General features: G+C 41.8%; 1 protein-coding gene and 2 long non-coding RNA genes across 9 annotated transcripts in view; 2 read left to right on the top strand and 1 right to left on the bottom strand.

The window, feature by feature from the left end:
• LOC118893360 overlaps nucleotides 1-27,991 on the top strand; it is a 130,464-nt gene that overhangs the window by 80,070 nt on the left and 22,403 nt on the right. The window contains exon 7 of the long non-coding RNA XR_005019459.1: nucleotides 4,241-4,370. This is a non-coding gene — a long non-coding RNA (uncharacterized LOC118893360). The remainder of the gene's footprint in view (nucleotides 1-4,240; nucleotides 4,371-27,991) is intronic.
• On the top strand, nucleotides 194-3,354 carry LOC118893361. Its single transcript, XR_005019460.1, has 3 exons — nucleotides 194-262; nucleotides 1,459-1,606; nucleotides 3,293-3,354. It is a non-coding gene; the product is annotated as an uncharacterized LOC118893361 (long non-coding RNA).
• ABLIM3 (actin binding LIM protein family member 3) overlaps nucleotides 25,343-27,991 on the bottom strand; it is a 146,738-nt gene continuing 144,089 nt past the window's right edge. For all 7 annotated transcript variants that reach the window (XM_036848833.1, XM_036848835.1, XM_036848836.1 and 4 more), the window contains one exon: nucleotides 25,343-27,459. In XM_036848833.1, the coding sequence (XP_036704728.1) occupies nucleotides 27,346-27,459 (114 nt within the window). In that variant the 3' untranslated portion in view covers nucleotides 25,343-27,345. The remainder of the gene's footprint in view (nucleotides 27,460-27,991) is intronic.

Below are 27,991 nucleotides of genomic sequence, written 5' to 3'. Positions count from 1 at the left end.
TTAGTGGCAAGTGCCATAATCACAACTCAAACCAGCTAAAACCAAAAAGGGAATTTATTAGCTCGGAAAGTAACTGGGGATTTGAAGGGTGAAGTTGGATTTAAGGTAAGCTTAGATCCAGGAACACAAACAGAGTGGTTGCTACTTTCTTTCCATCTCCTGACTCCACCCTCCTCTGTTTAGTCTTCAGGTGGTGTCTCAATCTGTAGCAAAGAAGGCCACAAGGCTCCAGGCCTGCACACCTTTACTGGTGGAAATTAAGGTGAGAAAGGCTTGCCTCTCATCCTGTAGTTCCAGCACCGGCCCAGAGGGGGCACTGATTGGGTGAAGCACCTGATCTAAGAATGGGGGAGATGCTGAGCAAACACACCTCCCCTGCAGCCAGGTGCTGTGCCTGAAGCACATCATTCGGTCCTTACCAGCTAATGAAATAAGTGCTGTTATTCCTGTTTTGCAAGTCTAATTTCATGTGGTGTATTAGTTTGCTAGGGTTGTTGTAACAAAATACCACAGACTGGACTTCCCTGGTGGTGCAGTGGTTAAGAATCTGCCTGCCAATGCAGGGGGCATGGGTTCCATCCCTGGTCCGGGAAGATCCCACATGCCGCGGAGCAACTAAGCCCGGGCACCACAACTACTGAGTCTGCGCTCTAGAGCCCGTGCTGTGCAACAAGAGAAGCCACCACAATGAGAAGCCTGTGCACCGCAACGAAGGGTAGCCCCCGCTCGCCGCAACTAGAGAAAGCCTGTGCACAGCAACGAAGACCCAACGCAGCCAAAAATAAAACAAAAAAAAAGCCCCAAAACATATTAATACCACAGGCTGAGTGGCTTAAACAATGGAAATTTATTTTCTTCTGGTTCTAGAGACTGGAAGTCCACAAGCCAGGTGTTAGCAGAGTTGGTTTCCTCTGAGGATTCTGTCTTTGGCTTGCAGATGGTAGCCTTCCTGCTGCCTCATCACCTGGTCTTTCCTCTGTGCACCTACATCCCTGGCGTCTCTCCCTGTGTCCTACTCTCCTCTTCTTATAAGGATATCAGTCAAATTGGAATAGGGCTCATCCTCACAGCCTCATTTTTACTTACCACCTCTTTAAAGGCCCTGTCTCAAATACAGCCACATTCTGAGGAAATGGGGGTTAGGGCTTCAACATATGAATTTGGGGGGGACACAGTTTAGCCCATAACCCTCCCTAGTAAATGGTGAGGCTGAGATTTGTACTCAGAGAGGCTGAGTCTAGCCATGGTGCTGTCATGTTTCTGCCACAGCTCAGGGTAGTGCCCACATAGGCAAAGTCTTTACAACCCAGACCGGCAGCAGGAGGGATGGTATCCAATGAAAACCTTAGCAAACAGGAAGTCCCTGGTGGAATATGAGAGTTTTGGCTCCCTGGGGTGGCTGGGGCTAACCAGGCCCTGCCTGATTGTCAAAGCACTTGTGTTTTCTTTTCCCTGAAGCATCTTCAGATTGTTTTCCTTTAGCTTCCCGAAGACCAGTCCTCATGAAGAAAGTGAGGGAATACTCATTCTTACTCCCCTCCCACTTCTGTCAGAGGGAACAATATTTCCCAAAGTGTGGAATTCAGACTAGTGCTGAATATGTAAGGTAAGTGTAGATGTGACTCAGGCCAACACATTTGAAGAGTTATGAATTTATTTGAGTTTGCATTAAAAGCATAAAATCGGTCCTTATTTGATATTGATAAACAGAAGAGTCAGGAATGAGCCAATTGAAAGAAAAGTATCACACGAATAGCATTAAGTAAATAAATAATCTGATGAAACTTGTGGAGGTGGTGTTTGAGTGACTGAAATTTGGGAAACACTAGGATAGTTTCCGCCCGAGGAGGAAACCCTTTTGGTCATGGGCATAGATGTCCACCTTACTTTTTTGACCTGATTTATCTATACACTTGGCCCTCATTTGCCCTGAGGACTAACCATGGGGGCGACTGCAGGCCTTTGGTGTCTCTGCCCGTGCCCCTGGTGCCAGTCACATTGGAGGCCAGGTGAAGAGGCAAGTGGACACTTGGGTGATAGTGAGACGCCAGCCCTTGTCGTCATGGCTTCTGGGTTTTATTTATTGAGAGTCTTGCTCTAGGGCTTATGAATAGCTTGGCAGTGGCCCACAGCTCTGTATGTAAAAGCAGGTATTTATCACTGTGAGATCAAGAGTTTTGGCAACTTGAAGTCTGATGTGGAATGAAGTATTTAAAATTTAATTACACATGGGGCATTAACAGAGTTGGCATAACTCCGCAAACTCAATTCATAATCTCTGTGAATTTTAGCCGTGCTTTGTTACCCTTAAATTCCAAGCCCTTCTACTCTACATTTGGCTCCGTTCAGTGGCCAGCTGCAGCTGCTGACACCGTCCACAGCCAGACCCCATGTTTCCACACCAGGTGCCTCGTGAGGACGAGCAGCTCTGGATGTAGGAGAGCTGGCTGCTTGTCTGATCTGCTCAAATGCTCAGTGGGCCTGTTCTGTGGCTGCAAAATGCAACCATTGTATTGGCTTTAAGCTCTAACCTTCTATGATTTCTGTGGCCCCCCCCAGGTTGTGTTCTGCTTTATTAACATAAGGTTGCCCTCCAGTGTCCAGAGAGGTCATGTGCACAGGGAAAGGGATGCCTTCTAGAACTTCAGAAAGTCAGACACAAAATGTTGTTATGGCTGTCCAAAAAAAGAAAGATGGTGTATAGCAGCAATTCTCAAGCTTCACTGTGTGTGTGAATCACCTGGGAGTCTTATTAAAATATGGGTTCGGATTGAGTAGGTTGAGAGGGGGACTGAGATTCTACATTCCTCACAAGCTCCCTGGTGACTCCAGTGCTGCTGGTTGGGGACCACACTTTGAGTGGCTAGACTTAGAGCAATTCTCCCTGCTTCTGGTAGGTTAACAACCATAGTGCAAGCCAGACAGTCTCCACGAAGCCTGCATGAATGAGAGGTGTCCTCCCATTCCCTCTGCATGTTCTGGTCTCTGCCTGCCTTCCCACCTCTTATAATGTCACTCTCCCCTTCCTTTGCTTTGCCCCAATGTATTTTAGTTCCTCAGGTACATCAAGCTTTTACTCATCTCAGTGCCTTTGCATATGCTGTTCTCTGTGCCCAGAATGCTCCCATCCCCACTTTTCCCTTGGTACTTTGTTGTCATCCTTCAGTAAGGGCATGAAGTGAGTTTCTTTCTGCTCCTCTTTTCTGGTGCCCTATTTGTGTCTCTGTGGCAGTTAACTTTGTGTGCCATCTCTTTTTCTGTTTACTTATTTACGATCTGTTTCCTCTTTTAGACCAGAGCTACACGAGAGCTCACACCTGCCTTGCACACAGTTGTATCCTCAGTGCTCCTGCTTCACAGCAGATGCTCAATAAGTAAATATTTGCTGGGTCTGTGTGTAGCCAGGGAGCAAGGGAACATTCTTGAGTTTACTTTTGCACATTTGAACCACCTGTCTCAAGGGGCTGTGGTGGGGATGATACTTAGAAGAATCATAGAATGAAAGGTCAGGAAAGGAGCTCCTTTTAAGCCACATCTCATCATCAGAGATGTCAAAATGTGAAAAAAGTATATATCTTAGAAAGGATGAAATAAAGTAAGTGTAACGTTTCTTAAACAGTTATGTCAAATTAGTTTTTGCAACATTAAATTAAACAAAGAACTTCATAGGACTTTTGGCAATGTGCTTGTGATTCTCTGAGGGGAGGGACAGTGGCTGTGGCCGAGACCCTGTGATTCACTTACCCAGTGGCCATTCCGTCTGCCCCGTTTCTCTTCTTTGCCAGTGGAGCACCTGCCTCCAACTATCAAGGCTGAAAATGCCAATTACTCAATTTCCCAACTGTTTTTGCAGCAAGGGCATGAGCCTATTCCGCAGTTCTGCCAGCAGAACCTGCAGAGAAGCCTACTGAGGACTTCTGGGAAGGTTTTTCTGCTTAAAAGAAACACTCAAAGGGAAATTTCTTTCCTGTTTTTCGATGTGATTGTGTGAGGACATGATGCCTGGAGCCACAGCAGGCTCTTGTAAACCTGAGGAGTCACACCTGAGAATGGTGGAGTGGAGCAATGCAAAGAACCTGGGCAAGGATGGAATGAAGAGGTGCCAAGAATCTGGGCTCCCGACAGCATCACTGAGCTGCTGTTTCGACTAGCCCTGCATCTTGGACCTCTCTCTGGTTGTGGAAGATGATATACGTTCTCCTTGTTTAAGCCACTTTTAAGAGGCACTCTTTACTTGCAGCTGAAAGCATCCTGACTGATAAGAGTGGTTAAACTGGTTTCTTCAGTCAGTGAGGAGGGAATTGGCTCCTGGCTTCACCACAGGAATTATATGTCCTCTTCAAAGCTGCTTCCTCCTCTGTGAGATGCAGGTAAGAAGAATGGCTACCTCTTGGGTTGTTATAGAGGCTTAAACGAGATGATGGGTGGAAAGTCCTCAGCACAGAACTTGGCACATTGTCGGTACTTAATAATGAGGAGCTGTTATTATTATTTTAAAATTGAAGTATAGTTGGTTTACAATTTTGTGTTAGTTTCGGGTATACAGCAAAGTGATTCAGTTACATATATATGTATTATTTTTTATTCAGATTATTTTTCATTATAGGTTATTACAAGATATTGAATATTGTTCCCTGTGTCATACAGTAAATCTTTGTTGCTTATCTATTTTGTATAGAATAGTGTGTGTCTGTTAATCCCAAACTCCTAATTTATCCTTCCCCTGACTCCCTTTCCGTTTTGGTAACCATAAGCTTGTTTTTTATGTCTGTGAATCGTGTTTCTGATTTGCAAACAGATTCATTTGTATTATTTTCCATATTCCATATATAAGTGATATATAATATTTGCTTTCTCTGTCTGACTTCACTTACTGTGATATTCTCTAGGTCCATCCATGTTGCTGCAAATGGGCAATGTTTCATTCTTTTTTATAACTGAGTAATATTCCATTGTATATATATACCACATCTTCTTTATCCATTCATCTGTTGATGGACATTTAAGTTGTTTCCATGTCTTGAGTATTGTTAATAGTGCTGCAGTGAACATTGGGGTGCATGTGTCTTTTCGAATTAGGAGTTAGGGTTTTGTGTTTTTTGCATGTATGCCCAGAAGTGGGATTGCTGGATCATATGGTAGCTCTATTTTTAATTTTTTTTTCTATTTTTAGTTTTTTAAGGAACCTTCATATTGTTCTCCATAGTGACTGTACCAATTTACATTCCCACCAACAGCGAAGGAGGGTTCCCTTTTTTCCATACCCTGTCCAACATTTATTATTTACAGACGTTTAAAAAAAATTTTTTTTTTAAATTTATTCATTTATTTTGGCCACACCATGTGACATGCAGGATCCTAGTCCCCCGACCAGGGATTGAACCTGCGCCCCCTGCAGTGGAAGTTCAGAGTCCTAACCACTGAACCGCCAGGGAAGTCCGATTTGCAGACTTTTTGATGATAGCCATCCTGACCTGTGTAAGGTGATACCTCATTGTGGTTTTTATTTGCATTTTTCTAATAATTAGCAATGTTGAGCATCCTTTCATGTGCCTGTTGGCCGTCTTTATGTCTTCTTTGGAGAAATGTCTGTTTAGGTCTTCTGCCTGTCTTTTGATTGAGTTGTTTGTTTTTTTGATATTGAATTGTATGAGCTGTTTGTATATTTTGGAAATTAACCCCTTGTTGGTTGCATCATTTGCAAATATTTTCTCCCATTCCATAATGTTGTCTTTTTGTTTTGTGGAAAAGCTTTTAAGCTTGATTAGGTCCCATTTGTTTATTTTTGCTTTTATTTCTTTTCCTTTGGGTGATTGATCTAAGAAAATATTCTACGATTTATGTCAGAGAATGTATTGCCTGTGTTCTCTTCTAGGAATTTTATGATGTCATGTCTTATATTTAAGTCTTTAAACCATTTTGAGTTTATTTTTGTATATGGCTTGAGGAAGTGTTCTAATTTCATTGATTTACATGAGGCTGTCCAGCTTTCCCAACACCACTTGATGAAGAGACTTTTTCCCATTTTATATTCTTGCCTCCTTTGTCAAAGATTAATTGACTGTAGGTGTGTAGGTTTATTTCTGGGCTCTCTCGTCTGTTCCGTTGATCTGTATGTCTGTTTTTGTACCAATACAACACTGCTTTGATTACGGGAGCTTTGTAGTATTGTCTGAAGTCTGGGAGGGTTATGCCTCCTACTTGTTTTTTGTTTTTTTCCTCAGGATTGCTTTGGCAATTCTGGGTCTTTTATGGTTCCATATAAATTTGGGGATTATTTGTTATGGTTCCATGAAAAATGTCATGGGTAATTTGATAGGGATCACATTAAACCTGTAGTTAGTATTGCCATTTTAACAATATTAATTCTTCCCATCCAAGAGCATGGGATATCTTTCCATCTCTTTGAATCATCTTCAATTTCCTTTAACAGTGTTTTATCTTTTAAAATATATTTTACAACTTTACTGAAGTATAATTAACATATAATAAGCAGAACATATTTAAAATGTACTATTTGATGAATTTTGATATATGAATACACCCATGAAATCATCAACCCCCAAAGTTCCTCCTCCCGCTTTGTAAAGTAATCCCCTCTATTCCCCACTCCCATCCCCAAGCAATCCTGATCTGCTTTTTCTTTAATTGAAGTATAGTTGGTTTACAGTGTTGTGTTGATTTCTGCTACACAGCAAAGTGACTCAGTTATATGGTTTATCCCAGGATATTGGATATAGTTCCCTGTGCTATACAGTAGGACCTTGTTGTTAATCCATTCTGTATGTAATAGTTTGCATCTACTAACCCCAAACTCCCAGTCTATCCCTCCCCTACCTTCCTCCCCGTTGGCAACCACAAATCTGTTCTCTATGTCTGTGAGTCTGTTTCTGTTTTTTACATACGTTCATTTGTGCCATATTTTAGATTCCATATGTAAGTGATATCATGTGGTATTTGCCTTTCTCTTTCAGACTTATTTCACTTAGTATGATAATCTCTGGTTGCATCCATGTTGCTGTAAATGGTATTATTTCATTCTTTTTTATGGCTGAGTAGTATTCCATTGTATATATATACCACATCTTCTTTATCCATTCACCTGTCAGTGGACATTTAGGTTGTTTCCATGTTTTGGCTGTTGTGAACAGTGCTGCTGTGAACATAGGGGTGCATGTATCTTTTTGAATTATATTTTTATCTGGGTATATTCCCAGGAGTGGGATTGCTGGATCATATGGTAATTCTATTTTTAGTTTTCTGAGAAACCTCCATACCGTTTTCCATAGTGGCGGTACCAATTTACATTCCCACCAACACTGTAGGAGATTTCCCTTTTCTCCACACCCTCTTCAGCATTTATTTGTAGACTTTTTAATGATGGCCATTCTGATCGGTGTGAGGTGGTACCTCATTGTAGTTTTGATTTGCATTTCTCTGATAGTGATGTTGAGCATCTTTTCATGTGCCTATTGGCCATCTGTATGTCTTCTTTGGAAAAATGTCTACTTAGGTCTTCTGCTCACTTAAAAAATAATTAATTAATTAATTTTTGGCTGGGTTGACTCTTCATTGCTGCGCGTGGGCTTTCTCTAGTTGCGGCGAGTGGGGGCTACTCTTCGTTGTGGTGTGCGGGCTTCTCACTGCGGTGGCTTCTCTTGTTGCTGAGCACAGGCTCTAGGCACGCAGGCTTCAGTAGTTGTGGCATGAGGGCTCAGTAGTTGTGGCTTGTCGGCTCTAGAGCGCAGGCTCGGTAGTTGCGGCGCATGGGCTTTGTTGCTCCACAGCATGTGGGATCTTCCTGGACCAGGGCTCCAACCTGTGTCCCCTGCATTAGCAGGCGGATTCTTAACCACTGCGCCACCAGGGAAGCCCTATCTGCCCATTTTTTGATTGGGTTGTTTTGTTTGTGTTTTTGTTGAGTTGTATGAGCTGTTTGTATATTTTGGAGATTAAGCCCTTGTCAGCCACATCATTTGCAAATATTTTCTCCCATTCCATAGCTTGTCTTTTTGTTTTGTTTCTGGTTTCCTTTGCTGTGCAAAAGCTTGTAAGTTTGATTAGGTCCCATTTGTTTATTTTTGTTTCTGTTTCTATTGCCTTGGGAGACAGACCTAAGAAAACATAGGTATGATTTATGTCAGAGAATGTTTTGCCTGTGCTCTCTTCTAGGAATTTTATGGTGTCATGTCTTATGTTTTAAGTCTTTAAGCCATTTTGAGTTTATTTTTGTGCATGGTGTGAGGCTGTGTTCTAACTTCATTGATTTACATGCAGCTGTCTAACTTTCCTAGCACCACTTGCTGAAGAGACTTTTTCCCATTTTATATTCTTGCCTCCTTTGTCGAAGATTAATTGACCATAGGTGTGTGGGTTTATTTCTGGGCTCTCTAGTCTGTTCCATTGATCCGTATGTCTGTTTTTGTGCCAGTACCACACTGTTTCGATTACAGGAACTTTGTAGTATTGTCTAAAGTCTGGGAGGGTTATGCCTTCTGCTTTTTTTCTTCCCTCAGGATTGCTTTCACAATTATGGGTCTTGTATGGTTCCATATAAATTTCAGGGTTGTTATAGTTCTGTGAAAAATGTCATGAGTAATTTGATACAGATCACATTAAATCTGTAGATTGCTTTGGACAGTATTGCCATTTTAACAATACTAATTCTTCTAATCCAAGAGCATGGCATGTCTTTCCATTTCTTTGAGTCATCTTTAATTTCCTTTATTAATGTTTTATAGTTCTCAGTGTATAAGTCTTTCACCTCCTTGGTCAGGTTTATTCCTGGGTACTTTCTTTGGTGTGATTTTAAAAGATATGGGTTTTTGGTTTTTTTTTACATTCCCTTTCTGATATTTCATTGTTAGTGTAAAGAAATGCAACCCATTTCTGAGTGTTAATCTTGTATTCTGATACTTTGCTTAATTCATTTATCAGTTCTAGTAGTTTTTGTGTGGAGTCTTTAGGATTTTCTATATATAGTATCATATCATCTGCATATAGTGACAATTTTACCTTTTTCCTTCCAATTTGGATACATTTTATTTCTTTTTTTTGTCTGATTGCTGTTGCTAGGACTTCCAATACTGTGTCGAATAGAAGTGGTGAGAGTGGGCATCCTTGTCTTGATCAGAATTTAGCTTTTCACCATTGAGTATTATGTTGGCTGTGGGTTTGTCATAAATGGCTTTTATTATGTCAAGATATGTTCCCTCTATACCCACTTTGCTAAGAGTTTTTATCATGAATGGATGCTGAATTTTATCAAATGCTTTCTCTGCATCTATTGAGATGATCATGTGGTTTTTGTTTTTCTTTTGTTAATGTGGTGTATCACAGTGGTTGAACCATCCTTGTGAACTTGGGATGAAACCCACTTGGTTGTGGTGTATGATCTTTTTTATGTGTTGTTGGAGTTGGTTTGCTAATATTTTGTTGAGAATTTTTGCATCTACATTCATCAAAGATATTGGCCTGTAATTTTCTTTTTTGGTGATATCTTTGTCTGGTTTTGATATCAGGGTGATGGTGGCTTCATAGGATGTCTTTGGGAGTGTTCCCTCCTCTTCAGTCTTTCGGAAGGATTTGAGAAGGATTGGTATAAGTTCTTTGTATGTTTGGTAGAATTTGCCTGTGAAGCCATCTGTTCCTGGACTTTGGTTTGTAGGGAGTTTTTTGTTTTTTTTAAATTTTATTACACATTCTGTTTCACTTCTAGTGATTGGTTTGTTCAGATTATCTATTTCTTGATTCAATTTTGGTGGACTGTATGTTTCTAGAATGTTGTCCATTTCTTCTAGGTTGTCAAATTTGTTGGCATATAATTGTTCATATTATAGTATTCTTTTATGGTTTTTTGCACTTATGTGGTATTGAGATTTCTCCTTTTTCATTTCTTATTTTGTTTATTTGGGTTCTCTTTTCTTCTTGGTGAGCCTGACCAGAGGTTTGTCAATTTTGTTTACCCTTTCAAGGAACCAGCTCTTGGTTTTATTGACTTTTTTTCTATTTTTTAAATCTCTATTTTATTTATTTCCTCTCTGAGCTTTATTATGTCCTTCCTTCTGCTGACTTTAGTTTTTGTTTGTCCTTCTTTTTCTAATTCTTTTAGGAGGTAGGTTAGGTTGTTTATTCGAGACTTTTCTTGTTTTTTGAGGAAGGCCTGTATCACTATGAACTTCCCTCTAAGATCTGCTCTTGCTGAATCCCATAGATTTTGTATGGCTGTGTTTTCATTGTAATTTGTCTCAAGGTATTTTTTATTTTCCTTTGTGATTTCCTTGTCGGCCCATTGGTTTCTTAGTAGCATGTTGTTTAGTCTCCATGTAATCTTTTTTTTTTTTTTTTCTCATTTCTTTTCCTGTGGTTGATTTCTACTTTCATGCCGTTGTGGTCAGAGAATATGCTTGAAATAATTTCTGTACTCTTGAATTTGTTGAGGTTTGTTTTGTGCCCTAGTATGGGGTCATTCCTAGAGAATCTTCCATGTGCACTTGAAAAGAATGTGTATTCTGGGTTTTTTTGGATGTAATATCCTGAAAATATAAATTAAGTCTAACTGTTCCATTGTATCATTTAGGACCTCTGTTGCCTTATTGATTTTCTGTCTGGAAGATCTGTCCATTGATGTGAGTGAGGTGATAAAGTCTCCTACTATTATTGTATTCCCATTAATTTCTCCCTTTATGTCTGTTAGTATTTGTTTTATGTATTTGGGTGCTCCTGTATTGGGTGCATATATGTTGATGAGTGTAAAATCCTCTTCTTTTATTGAGCGTTTTATCATTGTATAGTGTCCTTCTTTGTCTTCCTTTATGGCCTTTGTTTTAAAGTTTATTTTGTCTGGTATGAGTATTGCGACTCCCGCTTTCTTGTCATTTCCGCTTGCCTGAAATATATTTTTCCATTCCCTCACTTTCAATCTATGTGTATCCTTTTTTGTAAAGTGAGTCTCTTGTAGGCAGCATATTGTAGGCTCTTGTTTTTTAATCCAGTCTGCCACTCTATGTCTTTTGATTGGAGCATTTAGTCCATTGACATTTAAGGTAATTATTGATAAATATGTATTTATTGCCATTTTAAACCTTGTTTTCCAGTTGATTCTATGTTTCTTCTTGTTCCTTTCTTTTTCTTTTTGTGGTTTGATGATTTCTTTTATCTTATGCTTGTGTTCTCTTCTTTTTGGTTTTTGTGGATCTACTGTATGTGTTTGATTTGTGGTTACTCTGTTTTTCAAGTATGTTAACCCTTTCCTATATCTGCTTGCTTTAGACTGATAGTCATATAGGCTCAAACACATTCTAAAAAAAAGATTTCCTCGTTTACATCTTCATGTTTATCCTTTTGCTGTTCCTGTGTTTATCATCACTTTCCAAATAGGTTTTTTTTTTTCTTTTTGATCTGTATACTGGCTTATTTAAGTGATTTACTTTCCAACTGTAATTTTCTCTTTCCTATGTCTTCTTGCTTCTTTTCTATTTAGAGAAGACCTTTCAGTATTTCTTTTAGGAGAGGTTTAGTATTGCTGTATTCTTTTAGTTTTTGCTTGTCTGAGAAATTATTTATCTCTCCTCCTATTTTATTTTTTAAAGATTTTTTTTAATTAATTTATTTATTTATGGGTGTGTTGGGTCTTCGTTGCTGCGCGCGGGCTTTCTCTAGTTGTGGCGAGTGGGGGCTACTCTTCGTTGCGGTGCGTGGGCTTCTCTTGCTGCAGAGCGTGGGCTCTAGGCACGCAGGCTTCAATAGCTGTGGCACGCGGGCTCAGTAGTTGTGGCACATGGGCTTAGTTGCTCCACAGCATGTGGGATCTTCCCGGACCAGGTCTCAAACGCGTGTCCCCTGCATTTGCAGGCGGATTCTTAACCACTGCGCCACCAGGGAAGTCCCTCCTCCTATTTTAAATGATAATCTTGCTGGGTAGAATATTCTAGGTTGCAGAATTTTCCCTTTAAAGGGAATATTGAATAATATTTTGAATATATTTTGAATATTTTGAATATTTGAATAATATTTTGCCACTCCCTTCTGGCCTGCATTGTTTCTGTAGAGAAATCAGCCTTATTGGGGTTCCCTTGTAATTAACTCTTTGTTTTTTTCTTGCTGCCTTTAGAATCCTCTCTTTAACTTTTGCCATTTTTATTATAATATTTCTTGGTGTAGTTCTGCTTGGGTTCATCTTGTTTGGGACCCTCTGTGCTTCTTGTATCTGAATATCTATTTCCTTCTTTAGGTTTGGGAAGTTTTCAGCCATAATTTCTTCACATACATTTTCAATCCCCTTTTCTCTTTCATCTCCTTCTGGAATCCCTATTATGTGTGGATTGGCACACTTTGGTAGTGCAGACCCATATGTCTACGCTACGGTAGTGTGGTCTACACTACTATGCTAGACCCATAGGTCTCTTATATTGCTTTCTTTCTTGTTTCATTTGGCTTTCTGTCTGCTGTTCTGGTTGGGTAATTTCTATTATTCTCTCTTCCAGATCACTTTTTCTTTCTTCTCCATTATTCATTCTGCTGTACATTACCTTTAGCTCAGCTTTCGTCTTGGCAAATGAATTTTCTAATTTTTCTTGGCTGCTCCTCATAGTTTCTAGTTCCTTTTTACAGTAATCTGCATTTCTGTCAATTGCCTGTCTTAATTCCTGCAGTATTTTCATTACCTCCTTTTTTTTTTAAACAAATTTTTTAAAAATTAATTAATTGATTAATTTAGTTTTGGCTGCACTGGGTCTTTGTTGCTGCACCTGGGCTTTCTCTGGTTGTGGCGAGTGGGGGCTACTCTTCGTTGTGGTGCGCGGGCTTCTCATTGCAGTGGCTTCTCTTGTTGCGGAGCATGGGTTCTAGGCGTGTGGGCTCAGTAGTTGTGGCACACGGGCTTAGTTGCTGCATGGCATGTGGGATCTTCCCAGACCAGGGCTCGAACCCATGTCCCCTGCATTGGCAGGCGGATTCTTAACCATTGCGCCACCAGGGAAGTGCCATTACCTCCTTTTTGAATTCGGTGTCTATTAGATTGACGAGGTCTGTTTCATTGTTTCTTCCTTCAGGGGAAATCTCTTGGTCTTTTAACTGGGAGTGATTTCTCTGCTTCTTCGTTTTACTTATATTTCTCTTACTCTGTGAGTTTAGGAGAAACAGTTATCTATTATAGTCTTAGAGGGCTATTTATATGTGGGAGCATCCCTGTGTAGTTTGTGTGGGTTTAATAATTTTTTGGCATGAGGGCTGCTTTCATTTGGATGCTTGCCATCTCTTTCCTCAGTGTGTGCTGGCCGTTATCCCCTTGATAGGGGGTGTGTAGGTACGTGGTCTATATGTGCTCCCAGGAAGGCGGGGGCAGTGATTGGCACCTGGTTGTGGGACTCTCATCGGCAGTGGCCAAAAAGCACTCCCAGGAAGTTGGGTGCAGCGATTGGCGCCTGCTCATAGGACTCTCGGCGGCAGCAGTGGCCCATGCCCACCTTTGGAGCCTGAGATGGCAGTGGTGCCTCCTGCCTGCCCCCAGAGCTCGTGTAGGTGGTGCCCTGTTGCCTGAAAGTGTGTGTGCAGAGAAGAAAGCTCCTATGGTGGTCCTGCCCCTCTCCTTGCCTGCCCCCCAACAATGGTGCCTTGCCTTTCTGGTGGGCCCAGGCTTTTTCCTGTACACCCTCTGTTATGGTGTACAACATCCCAGCCCTTTCAGGGGGCTCCTCCTTGCAGCCAGTCCCAGTCTCCTCCCCAGGTCTGATGTCCGAAGCCCAAGCCTCAGCACCCAAACCCCTCCCGCACCAGCAGACCAGCATCTCAAGCTGGGGAGTGCAGGGCAGTGGCACTGACTGTCTGTGCATGTCTGTCTCTGCTTTGCCCTCTGTATACTGGTTGCTGCACTCTCCTCCGAGGCTCCGAAGCTCCACCCTGTCCCTGCTGATCTCCCCACCAGCGAGGGGGCTTCCCAGTGTGCCAAGACCTTTACTCTTTCACAGCTCCCTCCCAGTGGCACAGGTCCCATCCGTATTCCTTTCTCTCTCTCTCTCTTTTTTTTTTTTTTTTTCCTATCCAGTTACATGGAGATTTTTTTTCCCTTTTGGAAGTCTGAGGTCTTCTGACAGCATTCAGTAGATGTTCTGTGAGAATTGTTCCACATTTATTTTTGACGTATTTATGGGAGGAGGGGAGCTCCATGTCCTACTCCTTAGATCTTGATCCGATCTCCTAACAAAGTTTTATAGTTCTTAGGGTCTAGGTCTTTCATCTCTTTGGCTAGGTTTTTTCCTAGGTTTTTTTTTTTTTTTTTGGAGCGATTTTAAACAGGATTGTTTTTTTACTCTCTTTTTCTATTTTATTGTTAGTGAAAAGAAATGCAACAGATTTCTGTATGTTAATCTTGTATCCTGCTACTTCGCTGAATTCATTTATTCTAATACTTTTTGTGTGGAGGGTTTTCTATATAGAGTATCATATCATTTGCATATAATGACAGTTCTACCTTTTCCCTTCCAATCTGTATACCTTTTATTTCTTTTACTTGTCTGATTGCTGTCGCTAGGAATTCCAATACTATGTTGAATAGAAGTGGTGAGAGTGGGCATCCTGTCTTGATCCAGAATTTAGCAGGAAGGCTTTCAGCTTTTCACCATTGAGTATTATGTTGGCTGTGGGTTTGTCATAAATAGCTTTTATTATGTTGAGATAAGTTCCCTCTGTACCCACTCTGGTTATTTATTTATTTATTTTTTAAATCATGAATGGATGCTGAATTTTGTCAAATGCTTTTTCTGCATCTTTTGAGATGATCATGTGGTTTTTGTCTTTTCTTTTGTTAATGTGGTGTATCACATTGATTGATTTGCATATGTTGAACCATCCTTGTGACCCTGAATGAATTCAACTTGATCATGGTGTATGATCCTTTTCATATATTGTTGGATTAGGTTTGCTAATGCTTTGTTGAGGATTTCCACATCTATATTCATCAAAAATATTGGTCTGTAATTTTTGTATAGTGTCCTTGGTTTTGGTATCAGGGTGATGGTGGCTTCATAGAATTACTTGGGGAGTGTTCCCTCCTCTTCAGTCTTCTGAAATATTTTGAGAAGGCTAGGTATAACTTCTTTGATGTTTGTAGATGATTGTAGAATTCCCCAGTGAAGCCATCCAGCCCTGGACTTTTGTTTGTAGGGGATTTTTAAATTATAGGTTCTATTCCACTTTTAGTGATCGGTCTCTTCAAATTATCTGTTTCTTCTTCACTCAGTTTTGGAAGGCTGTATGTTTCTGGAAACTTGTCCATTTCTTCTAGGTTGTCCAATTTGTTGGCATATAACTGTCATAGCATTTTCTTACAATTTTTTCCTGCAGTATGGGTTGTTATTTCTCCTCTTTCATTTCTTATTTTGCTTATTTGGGTCCTCTTTATCTTCTTCTTGGTGAGCCTGGCTAGAGATTTGTCAATTTTGTTTATCCTTTCAAAAAACCAGCTCTTGGGACTTACCTGGTGGCGCAGTGGTTGGGAATCCGCCTGCTAATGCAGGGGACGCGGGTTTGAGCCCTGGCCTGGGGGGATCCTACATGCCGCGGAGCAACTGGGCCCTTGTGCCACAACTGCTGAGCCTGTGCTCTGGAGCCCGTGAGCCACAACTACTGAGCCCGTGTGCTGCAACTGCTGAAGCCTGTGCGCCTAGAGCCCGTGCTCTGCAAGCCCCTGCTTGCCGCAACTAGAGAGAGCCCGTGTGCAACAACAAAGACCCAACGCAGCCAATAAATTAATAAATAAATAAATTTTAAAAAAACAAAAAAACAAAAAAAACCCCAGCTCTTGGTTTATTGATCTTTTCTATTTTTTTGATCTCTATTTTATTTATTTCCTCTCTGATATTTTTTATTTCCTTTCTTCTGCTGAATTTGGATTTTGTTTGTTCTTCTTTTTCTAATTCTTTTAGGTGGTAGGTTAGGTTGTTTATTTAAGGTTTTTCTTGTTTCTTAGGGAAGACCTGTATTGCTATGAACTTCGCTCTTAGAACTGCTTTTGCTACATCCCATAGATTGTGTATGGTTGTTTTTTCATTATCATTTCTCGTGAGGTATTTTCTGGTTTCCTCTTTGATTTCATCATTGACTCATTGGTTTTTTTAGTAGCATATTGTTTAGTCTCCATGTGATAGTTTTTTTCCATTTTCCTTTCTGTGGTTGATTTCTAGTTTCATACTGTGGTCAGAAAAGATGCTTGAAATAATTTCTATCCTATTAAATTGTTGTGGCTTGTTTTGTGTCTTAGTATGTGGTCTATCCTAGAGACTGTTCCATGCATGCTTCAGAAGAATGTGCATTCTGGTTTTTTTTTTTGGATGTAGTGTCCTACAGATATCAATTAAATCCAGCTGGTGTTGTGTCATTTAGTATCTCTGTTGCCATATTGATTTTCTGCCTGGAAGATCTGTCCATTGATCTTGTTAAAGTCTCCTACTATTATTGTATTCCTGTCAGCTTCTCCCTTTATATCTCTTAGTATTTGTTTTGTATATTTAGGTGCTCCTATATTAGGTGCATATATTTTAACGAGTGTAATGTCCTCCTCCTGTATTGATCCCTTTATTATTATATAATGTCCTTCTTTGTCTTTCATTATGGACTTTGTTTTCAAGTTTATTTTGTCTGATATGAGTATTACTACCCCAGCTTTCTTCTCATTTCATTTGTGAAATATCTTTTCTATCCCCTCACTTTGAATCTGTGTACGTCTTCTGCCCTAAAGTGAGCCTCTTGTGGGCAGCATATTGTAGGTTATTGTTTTTTTTATCCAATCTGCCACTGTATGTTTTTTGATTGGAGCATTTAGTCCATTGACATTTAAAGTAATTGTTTTATTTATTTTTTAACATCTTTATTGGAGTATAATTGCTTTACAATGGTGTATTAGTTTCTGCTTTATAACAAAGTGAATCAGCTATACATATACATATATCCCCATATCTCCTCCCTCTTGCGTCTCCCTCCCACCCTCCCTATCCCACCCCTCTAGGTCGTCGCAAAGCACCGAGCTGATCTCCCTGTGCTATGCGGCTGCTTCCCACTAGCTATCTATTTTACGTTTGGTAGTGTATATATGTCCATGCCACTCTCTCACTTCATCCCAGCTTACCTTTCCCCCTCCCTGTGTCCTCGAGTCCATTCTCTACGTCTGCATCTTTATTCCTGTCCTGCCCCTAGGTTCTTCATAACCATTTTTTTTTTGATTCCATATGTATGTGTTAGCGTATGGTATTTGTTTTTCTCTTTCTGACTTACTTCACTCTGTATGACAGACTCTAGGTCCATCCACCTCACTACAAATAACTCAATTTCGTTTCTTTTGATGGCTGAGTAATATTCCATTGTATATATGTGCCACATCTTCTTTATCCATTCATCTGTTGATGGACACTTAGGTTGCTTCCATGTCCTGGCTATTGTAAATAGTGCTGCATTGAACATTGTGGTACATGACTCTTTTTGAATTATGGTTTTCTCAGGGTATATGCCCAGTAGTGGGATTGCTGGGTCGTATGGTAATTCTATTTTTAGTTTTTTAAGGAACCTCCATACTGTTCTCCATAGTGGCTGTATCAATTTACATTCCCACCAACAGTGCAAGAGGGTTCCCTTTTCTCCACATCCTCTCCAGCATATATTGTTTGTAGATTTTTTGATGATGGCCATTCTGACTGGTGTGAGGTGATACCTCACTGTAGTTTTGATTGGCATTTCTCTAATGACTAGTGATGTTGAGCATTCTTTCATGTGTTTGTTGGCAATCTGTATGTCTTCTTTGGAGAAATGTCTATTTAGGTTTTCTGCCCATTTTTGGATTGGGTTGTTTGTTTTTTTGATATTGAGCTGCATGAGCTGCTTGTAAATTTTGGAGATCAATCATGTGTCAGTTGCTTCATTTGCAAATATTTTCTCCCATTCTGAGGGTTGTCTTTTTGTCTTCTTTATGGTTTCCTTTGCTGGGCAAAAGCTTTGAAGTTTCATTAGGTCCCATTTGTTTATTTTTGCTTTTATTTCCATTTCTCTAGGAGGTGGATCAAAAAGGATCTTGCTGTGATTTATGTCATAGAGTGTTCTGCCTATGTTTTCCTCTAAGAGTTTTAGAGTGTCTGGCCTTACATTTAGGTCTTTAATCCATTTTGAGTTTATTTTTGTGTATGGTGTTAGGGAGTGTTCTACTTTCATTCTTTTACATGTAGCTGTCCAGTTTTCCCAGCACCACTTATTGAAGGGGCTGTTTTTTCTCCATTGTATATTCTTGCCTCCTTTATCAAAAATAAGGTGACCATATGTGCTTGGGTTTATCTCTGGGCTTTCTATCCTGTTCCCTTGATCTATGTTTCTGTTTTTGTGCCGGTACCATACCGTCTTGATTACTGTAGCTTTGTAGTATAGCCTGAAGTCTGGGAGCCTGATTCCTCCAGCTGCGTTTTTCTTTCTCAAGATTGCTTTGGCTATTTGGGGTCTTTTGTGTTTCCATACAAATTGTGAAATTTTTTGTTCTAGTTCTGTGAAAAATGCCAGCGGTGGTTTGATAGGGATTGCATTGAATCTGTAGATTACTTTGGGTAGTATAGTCCATTTCACAATGTTGATTTTTCCAATCCAAGAACATGGTATATCTCTCCATCTGTTTGTATCATCTTTAATTTATTTCATCAGTGTCTTATAGTTTTCTGCATACAGGTCTTTTGTCTCCTTAGGTAGGTTTATTCCTAGGTATTTTATTCTTTGTGTTGCAGTGGTAAATGGGAGTGTTTCCTTAATTTCTCTTTCAGAGTTTTCATCATTAGTGTATAGGAATGCAAGAGATTTCTGTGCATTAATTTTGTATCCTGCTACTTTACCAAATTCATTGATTAGCTCTAGTCGTTTTCTGGTAGTGTCTTTAGGATTCTCTGTGTATAGTATCATGTCATCTGCAAACAGTGACAGCTTTACTTCTTCTTTTCTGACTTGGATTCCTTTTATTTCTTTTTGTTCTCTGATTGCTGTGGCTAAAACTTCCAAACTATGTTGAATATTAGTGGTGAGAGTGAGCAACCTTGTCTTGTTCCTGATCTTAGTGGAAACAGTTTCAGTTTTTCACCATTGAGAATGGTGTTGGCTGTGGGTTTGTCATATATGGCCTTTATTATGTTGAGGTAAGTTCGCTCTATGCCTACTTTCTGGAGGGTTTTTATCATAAATGGGTGTTGAATTTTGTCAAAAGCTTTTTCTGCATCTATTGAGATGATCATATGGTTTTTATCCTTCAATTTGTTGATATGGTGTATCACATTGATTGATTTGCGTATATTGAAGAATCCTTGCATTCCTGGGATAAGGCCCACTTGATCATGGTGTATGATCCTTTTAATGTGCTGTTGGATTCTGTTCGCTAGTATTTTGTTGAGGATTTTTGCCTCTATGTTCATCAGTGATATTGGCCTGTAGTTTTCTTTCTTTGTGACATCTTTGTCTAGTTTTGGTATCAGGGTGGTGGTAGCCTTGTAGAATGAGTTTGGGAGTGTTCCTCCCTCTGCTATATTTTGGAAGAGTTTGAGAAGGATAGGTGTTGGCTCTTCTCTAAATGTTTGATAGAATTCGCCTGTGAAGCCATCTGGTCCTGGGCATTTGTTTGTTGGAAGGTTTTTAATCAGTCTCAATTTCAGTGCTTGTGATTGGTCTGTTTATATTTTCTATTTCTTCCTGTTTCAGTCTCGGAAGGTTGTGCTTTTCTAAGAATGTGTCCATTTCTTCCAGATTGTCCATTTTATTGGCATATAGTTGCTTGTAGTAATCTCTCATGATCCTTTGTATTTCTGCAGTGTCAGTTGTTACTTCTCCTTTTTCATTTCTAATTCTTTTGATTTGAGTCTTCTCCCTTTTTTTCTTGATGAGTCTGGCTAATGGTTTATCAATTTTGTTTATCTTCTCAAAGAACCAGCTTTTAGTTTTATTGATCTTTGCTATTGTTTCCTTCATTTCTTTTTCATTTATTTCTGATCTGATCTTTATGATTTCTTTCCTTCTGCTAACCTTGGGGGTTTCTTTGTCTTCTTTCTCTAATTGCTTTAGGTGTAAGGTTAGGTTGTTTATTTGAGATATTTCTTGTTTCTTGAGGTAGGATTGTAGTGGTATAAACTTCCGTCTTAGAACTTCTTTTGCTGCATCCCATAGATTTTGGGTCGTCGTGTTTTCATTGTCATTTGTCTCTAGGTATTTTTTGATTTCCTCTTTGATTTCTTCAGTGATCTCTTGGTTATTAAGTAGTGTATTGTTTAGCCTCCATGTGTTTGTATTTTTTACAGATTTTTTCCTGTAATTGATACCTAGTCTGATAGCGTTGTGGTCAGAAAAGATACTTGATATGATTTGAATATTCTTAAATTTACCAAGGCTTGCTTTGTGACCCAAGATATGATCTATCCTGGAGAATGTTCCATGAGCACTTGAGAAGAAAGTGTATTCTGTTGTTTTTGGATGGAATGTCCTATAAATATCAATTAAGTCCATCTTCTTTAATGTATCATTTAAAGCTTGTGTTTCCTTGTTTATTTTCATTTTGGATGATCTGTCCATTGGTGAAAGTGGGGTGTGAAGTCCCCTACTATGATTGTGTTACTGTCGATTACCCCTTTTATGGCTGTTAGCATTTGCCTTATGTGTCGAGGTGCTCCTGTGTTGGGTGCATAAATATTTACAATTGTTATATCTTCTTCTTGGATTGATCCCTTGATCATTATGTAGTGTCCTTCTTCGTCTCTTGTAATAGTCTTTATTTTAAAGTCTATTTTGTCTGATATGAGAATTTAAAGTAATTATTGATAAGTTTGTGTTTACTGCCATTTTAAACCTTGTTTTCCAGTTGATTTGGTAATTCTTTGTTCCTTTCTCCTTTTTTGTTTTTCCTTTTGTGGTTTGATGGTTTTCTTTTGTATTATGCTTGAGTTCCTTTTGTTTTGGTTTTTGTGAATCTACTGTATGTTTTGGACTTGTGGTTACTCTGGTTTTCAAGTATGTTAACCCATACCTATATCTACTTGCTTTAGACTAATAGTCATATAAGTTCAAACACATTCTAAAAGTTCTACCTCAGACTTCCCTTGTGGCGCAGTGGTTAAGAATCCGCCTGCCAATGCAGGGGACAGGGGTTTGATCCCTGGTCTGGGAAGATCCCACATGCTGTGGAGCAACTAAGCCCATGCGCTGCAACTACCGAGCCTGTGCGCTAGAGCCTGCGAGCCACACTACTGAGCCTCCATGCCACAATTACTTTCCAATCTTTTGTTGTTAGTGTATATAGGAGTGCAAGAGATTTCTGTGTATTAATTTTGTATCCTGCAACTTGACTGAATTCATTGATGAGCTACTCTAGTAGTTTTCTGGTAGCATCTTTAGGGTTTTCTATGTATAGTATCATGTCATCTGGAAACAGTGATAGTTTTACTTCTTTTCCAATTTGGATTCATTTTATTTCTTTTTCTTCTCTGATTGCTGTGACTAGGACTTCCAAAACCATGTTGAATAAAAGTGGCAAGAGTGGACATCCTTGTCTTGTTCCTGATCTTAGAGGAAATGCTTTCGGTTTTTCACTGTTGAGGATGATGTTAGCTGTGGGTTTATCATATATGGCCTTTATTATGGTGAGGTAGGTTCCCTCTGTGACCACTTTCTGGAGAGTTTTTAATCATAAATGGGTGTTGAATTTTGTCAAAAGCTTTTTCTGCATCTTTTGAGATGATCATATATTTTTAAAAATATTTATTTATTTATTTTATTCATTTTTGGCTGCATCAGGTCTTAGTTGCGGCACGTGGGATCTTCATTGCAGCATGCGAGGTCTTTCGTTGCCACGCATGGGCTCTTCATTGAGGCGCTTGGGCTTCTCTCTAGTTGTGGCGTGTGATTTTTCTGTTCTCTAGTTGTGGCGCATGGGTTCCAGAGCACGTGGCTCTGCAGTTTGTGGCACGCAGGCTCTCTAGTTGAGGCGCGCAGGCTCTCTAGTTGAGGCGCACAAGCTCAGTAGTTGTGGCACGCAGGCTTAGTTGCCCTGCGGCATGTGGGATCCTAGTTCCCCACCCAGGGATCGAACCCTTGTCCCCTGCATCATAAGGTGGATTCTTTACCAGTGGACCAGCAGGGAAGTCCCCCATATGGTTTTTTTAAAAAATATTTATTTATTTATTTATTTATTTTTTGGGGCCGCGTCAGGTCTTAGTTGCGGCACACAGGATCTTCATTGTAGCATGTGGAATCTTTCGTTGCGGTGTGCGGGCTTCTCTCTAGTTGTGGCACGTGGGCTCAGTAGTTGCAGCACGTCGGCTCTCTAGTTGTGGCGCTTGGGCTCTAGAGTGTGCAGGCTTAGTTGCCCTGAAGCACGTGGGATCTTAGTTCCCCAACCAGGGATCAAACCCATGTCCCTTGCATTGGAAGGCAGATTCTTAACCACTGGACCACCAGGGAAGTCCTGATCATATGGTTTTAAATTCTTCAGTTTGTTAATGTGGTGATCACACTGATTGATTTGCATATATTGAAGAATCTTTGCATGCTTGGGACATATCCCAGTTGATCATGGTGTATGATCCTTTTAACGTGTTGTTGGATTCGGTTTGCTAGTATTGTATTAAGGATTTTTGCGTCTATGTTCATCAGTGTTATTGGCCTGTGATTTTCTTTTTTTGTAGTATCTTTGTCTTATTCATTGATTTTAGCTTGATTTTTATCTTGGCAATTCAGTTGTCTAGTTTTTTTTTTTTTTAATTAATTAATTTAATTTATTTTTGGCTGTGTTGGGTCTTCGTTTCTGTGCAAGGGCTTTCTCTAGTTGCAGCGAGCGGGGGCCACTCTTCATTGCGGTGCGCGGGCCTCTCACTATCGCGGCCTCTCCTGTTGCGGAGCACAGGCTCCAGACGTGCAGGCTCAGTAGTTGTGGCTCACGGGCCTAGTTGCTCAGCGGCATGTGGGATCTTCCCAGACCAGGGCTCGAACCCGTGTCCCCTGCATTGGCAGGCAGATTCTCAACCACTGCGCCACCAGGGAAGCCCCAGTTGTCTAGTTTTGATTGGTTCCTCTTCATAGTTTGTAGTTCCTTGTTACAGTGATCTGCATTTCTGTCGATAATCTTTCTTAATTCCTTTAGCATTTTTATTACCTCCTTTTTGAACTTGGTGTCTAGCAGACTAGAGAGGTCTGTTTTACTGTTTGTTCTTTCAGGGGATTTCTGTTGCTCTTTCAGTTGGAGTAGCTCCTCTCTTTTTCATTTTACTTAAATTTCTCTGTTTGTATGAATTTAGGAGAAACACTTATCTACTGTGGTCTTGAAGGGCTGTTTTTTGTTTTTGGTTTTGGGTTTTTTTGGCCACACTCTGTGGCATGTGGGATCTTAGTTCCCCCAACCAGGGATTGAACCCACACCCCCTGCAGTGGAAGCACAGAGTCTTGACCACTGGACTGCCAAGGAAGTCCCACTGAAGGGCTGTTTTTAATGTATGAGTGTCCCTGTGTAGACTGTGTGAATCCAGTATTTTGGGTATGGATGACGGCCATGTCTTTCCTCAGAGTGGAAATTATCGCCTTGATGGGGGTGTGATTGGTGTTGTGGTAACCAGAGTCTGCACTGGAAGTTGGGCGGGACCTCCTCTTTCCCCTGTGGCTGTCACAGCCCTGTCAGGGTCGGGGTCTGCTCCCCAGTTGTTGAAGTAGAAGCCCTGAGGGTTGGGTTTAGTAAGGCTGCATTGCCCTTAAGTGTGTGCTCTGTCCCCAAGGAGGTGAGTGCTGAAGCAAGTGAGGCCTGTGTGGTCACAGAGAACCTCTGCACCACCTGTGCAGGCATCCCCGCTTTTGCCCAGAAGCAGCCCAAGGTTATGTCCCTTTCTCCGTAGTGTTTGTCCGAGACCTAGTGTCAGGCAGGCATTGGGGGCTGTGGCACTGTGGCTGCAGGAATCAAGGTGGTTGTGCTGCCACTTGGCACCTGGGGTGCCTCTATGATAGGGCTCTCCCAGGGCTTGTCTGCCCCAGATATGACTCCAAGCTGTGGTGTGAAGTAGGCAGGACTGGAGTGTTCCTGCTGGGAAAGGAACCACTGCATACTCCTCCCAAGGGGCTCTCGCAGGGGATGTGTGATTCTGTGATGGCTGTGCCACCTGGTGTGCGCACCAACATGGTCCATTGAGGCTGGACCCGTTCTTGAACCCGCCCCCGCTATGGGAGCCCTGATAATTGGCTCTGATGTCAGCCCCACTCCTGTCATGTGTGGACTCACAAAGTCCACCACCACTGGAGCTGCGTCCCTCTGTGAGCACGCTGACAGTGGGGCTCTTATGGTAGACCCATGCCCTGCCCTGTGCACGCTGATGTTGGGGCTCCTATGGTGGACTGTGCCCCTGTGGCGTGCGGTAACAGTGGTGGCCCAGACCACACTCGAGGCCCTTCTGGTTATCTCTGCACAGCTAGATTGAGTCCTCTCCCAGGGTCCCTCTCCTGAAGGCCAAGTTTCAGTGCCTAGCTGTTGTGCCTACTAGCAGGCCCGCCTTGATCGCATTTTGGGTTGAGAAGTGTGACGACGTGGCAGCCATCAAGTGCTGGTCTCTTTCTGCCCTGATTGTTAGCAGGCCAGCACACACACTCCTCATGAGCAGAGACCGGGCCCCTTCAGCTCCCTATCTGCCCCGGCGGACCTCCCAGCTGGCAAAGGGGTTCCCAGGGCGAGCGAACCTCTCTTCTTTCATAACTCCCTCCCAGGGGTGCTGGTCCCTTCCTGATGCCTTATTTTTCTTTTTGTCCTACCTGGTTACATGGGGATCTTACTTGCAGCTTTGGTTGTATAAGAGATCTTCTGCTAGTTTTCAGTCGGCTTTCTGTGAGAATTGTTCCACATTTAGATGTATTTTTGATGTGTGTGTGGGGGGAGGTGAGTTCCATGTCCTTCTACTCTTGATCTCCCTCCTCTTGTGTTTGTCAAATAACTGCAACACTGAATCAGATGAGGTCAAATGCAGAGGCTGGGTGGTTTACTGACCATGAGTACTCTGACACTCAGCATGCTTCCCCACCTCCAGGTTCACTACCTCTTGGAAGTCGCCACCTCACCTGGGTCTTATTATTATTCTCTGATCATAAAACCTTATTTGTTACTGGAACATCCTCTTCCATCCTGCAGGACCCTGTGTTCTACAGGAAACAATTTGGGTAATGCTTACCTGGGCAAACTTTATTACAGAAGGAGAAACTGAGGCCAAGGGAGGGCTGCTCTCTGACACTTTTATTTTGAAAAATGTGCATGGTTCAGTCTCTCCCCACGTCACTCATCTCCACTCACACTAGAAACAACAGAAGGACACGAGTCTGGGTTGAAATTATGTGCATTTATGGGAAAAAAATATCCAACAATAACAAAAGCCCTTCAATCTCGCCAAGTTCTCAACCAGTGATAATGAGGCAGTTTCAATGATTGTGTCTGGCTGGGGACATTTCCAAAGGGGTCAGGACAGTTGAAAGACATTGGCCAAAAAGAAAAGACGCAGAGAGGGCTGACATTTTAAGTGAGAGCATATTAGACCTCCCTTACGGCCCCTCATCCTATCACCCTTTCAAGTTACAGTCTCCTCCCAGTTTACAAAGATCCTTCCTGAACTTCGCTCAAATGCAGTCTCTTCCAGAAAGCTTTCCTTGGTCTGCACCAGCTGCATATGCCTTCTTAGTAATGTCACATTTTCTCATGCTGTCTCCTATCACTTTCTGCCTCACATCCATCATGTTTGAGTACCTGCCTTACGGTACCCATTGTTAGTAGGCATGCCCCTGAGGTCGGGCCCCATGTTGCTCATCCCAGTATTTCCGTCTCCCTCCCCCATTTAGTGCTCAGTATACAGCAGGTGCTCAGTGTACAGCAGGTGCTCAGTGAGGGTTTGTTGAGTTGAAGTCAGTTCTACATTTGCCACCACACATAACCTCTTGAGAGTGATAACTGTCATCTCCACTTCTTCATCCTTCCTCCACGACCTCAGTGGTCTGACTCCAGCCATCTCCAGGAAGGAACAGACCCCACCAGACATCACCAACTCGTGGTTGCAGGTTTGGGCTGGGGAGAAGGTTAAGCTTTCACCCCTGTTCCAGAAGCCAAGGAGGCAGGAAAGGCAGCCACTGGGGAAATCAGTATGACCATGAGTGGTGTTGGCCAATGCTCCATTTTGGAATCTCATAAGTAGTCATTCTTCAAAAGTTTCCCCCATGAACCATGGCCAACTTTGCAATGCAAGCTGAGGACTGGTGGGGGTCTGGTTGGGTTGTTCTGCCAGCCCAGGGACCAGAAGACATAGGCCAGGAAACTTTCTATAGGACATGGCCTTTATTACCTTTGGCAGGGGTGTTAGAGGTTGTCTGTCTAGTTGTTCGGTTGGAGCTGTGGTGGGAACATTAGCCCTGTGGTGAGTTGTCAGGCACATAGATTGTAGTAAGGCTGAAAAATACAGGCTGCAATAATGGGCCTCTCCTCCAAAGGGGCAAGGGTCAGGAGGTTCTGGGAGCAATGAGGGAGGGTCCCAAGAGGTCCTGCAGCTCCAATGCTAACGGGTGCCCTGCTCTGTCTCCTGCTTCCAGCTCCTGCTCCCTCCCTCTGGTTCTCCACATAGGGGCCAGGCAGGGGGCCATTGGAAGTAATAGTGCAGGGAAGGGAAGTGCTTTTTCTTTTCCTACCATGAGGCGTAGATTTGGACTAGAGAGAGGTGAGGATCAAGGATAGAAGGAGGATTGAAGAGGAGAGGAGAGGCCAAGGCCCTATCCACTTGTTTACTTCTGTAACGAGTAGACATGAAACCCACATTTCTAGCTGCATCACCCCCAGACAGCATTGAGGTCCTAGTGGGGGTGATGAGAAAATTCTTCAGGGCTCTCAAAGGTGCTCAGTGACTTGGGGAGAATGCTGTGGATCCTCCCATGAGAGGGCCCCTCTGGGGCCAATAAGGTGTGAAAACTGCAGCATCCTCCCTGGAGACTGGGGAAAAGAGCCGAGAAGCAGAGAGAAGAGAGACTCCTTCAGGCACCTCCTTTAGCAAAGAGAGTTGGACCTTAGGGGACTCAAGTCAGGAGAGATGTTTCAGTATAAAAAGGCTTCCCAGTAAAAGGATGGGAGTCCCCATGAATCCCTTCCCAAATCCCATTGCACTTAGAAAAGAGAAAGGAAGGAGCATAAAAATATCTTGAAGATGTGGGCTTGCCTGACGATACAGAAAAGCAAGTCTCATGGCAGGCAGTGTGTCCCATTACACAAGAGAGGATTATACCGAGCTTCAGTATAGAGATTTTACATATATCTTTATATAAATGCATATATATTTATAGAGCTTCTGCCTAGAACAGCCGGGCTTGCTTCTTCAGTTCATTCCTCTTCCAGAGGGCCAGCCGGTCAAATTCGGAGATGGTCATGCCGAAGACTTGGTAGAACTCTTCCTGGGACAGGTGGCGCTGCAAGGAGGTGGGAGGAGACAGAGGGAACAGCTTGAGGATGTGAGGTGCAGGCTGGGGGCAGGTGGAGGCAGGAGTGGTTCCTGTACGTTTCCTCTGGGTACACTGTGCCTGGCACAGTTGTCTGACCCATGGAAGGTGTATGATGAATATCTGCTGAATGGATCAGTGTGTGAGTGGATGTTTCCTGGGAGGGACCTCTGTAACTGGTCTGGCTGGAGAGGCCTCCCCCGCCCAGGACTCAGGTGGGACTTCTGCTTCACCTAAGTGCCTCTCGATGCATCCCAGTTGACCTCCCCTTTCTGCAGTCCCTGCTCCATGCATTGTGTCCAGGAGTGTGTATGGATTAATGTTATCGCCCTTTGCTTTGGAAGAAAAAGGAGGCATGCCCAAGATTTTAGGGCCTATTTCCTCTTACTAATTAGTTTACAAATGATCTGGAAGGTTGTTCCTTAGGCCAGTCAATGAAAAAAAGTTAGTGTCCAGATTTCTCCACCCCCCCCCTCCCTGAAATGTCCTTTCATCTCTTTCT

This window comes from Balaenoptera musculus, chromosome 3, assembly GCF_009873245.2.
Source record: "Balaenoptera musculus isolate JJ_BM4_2016_0621 chromosome 3, mBalMus1.pri.v3, whole genome shotgun sequence".
Taxonomy (NCBI): domain Eukaryota; kingdom Metazoa; phylum Chordata; class Mammalia; order Artiodactyla; family Balaenopteridae; genus Balaenoptera; species Balaenoptera musculus.
Note: the sequence above shows the minus strand (reverse complement) of the source record. Positions and strands in the feature narration are given on the sequence as shown.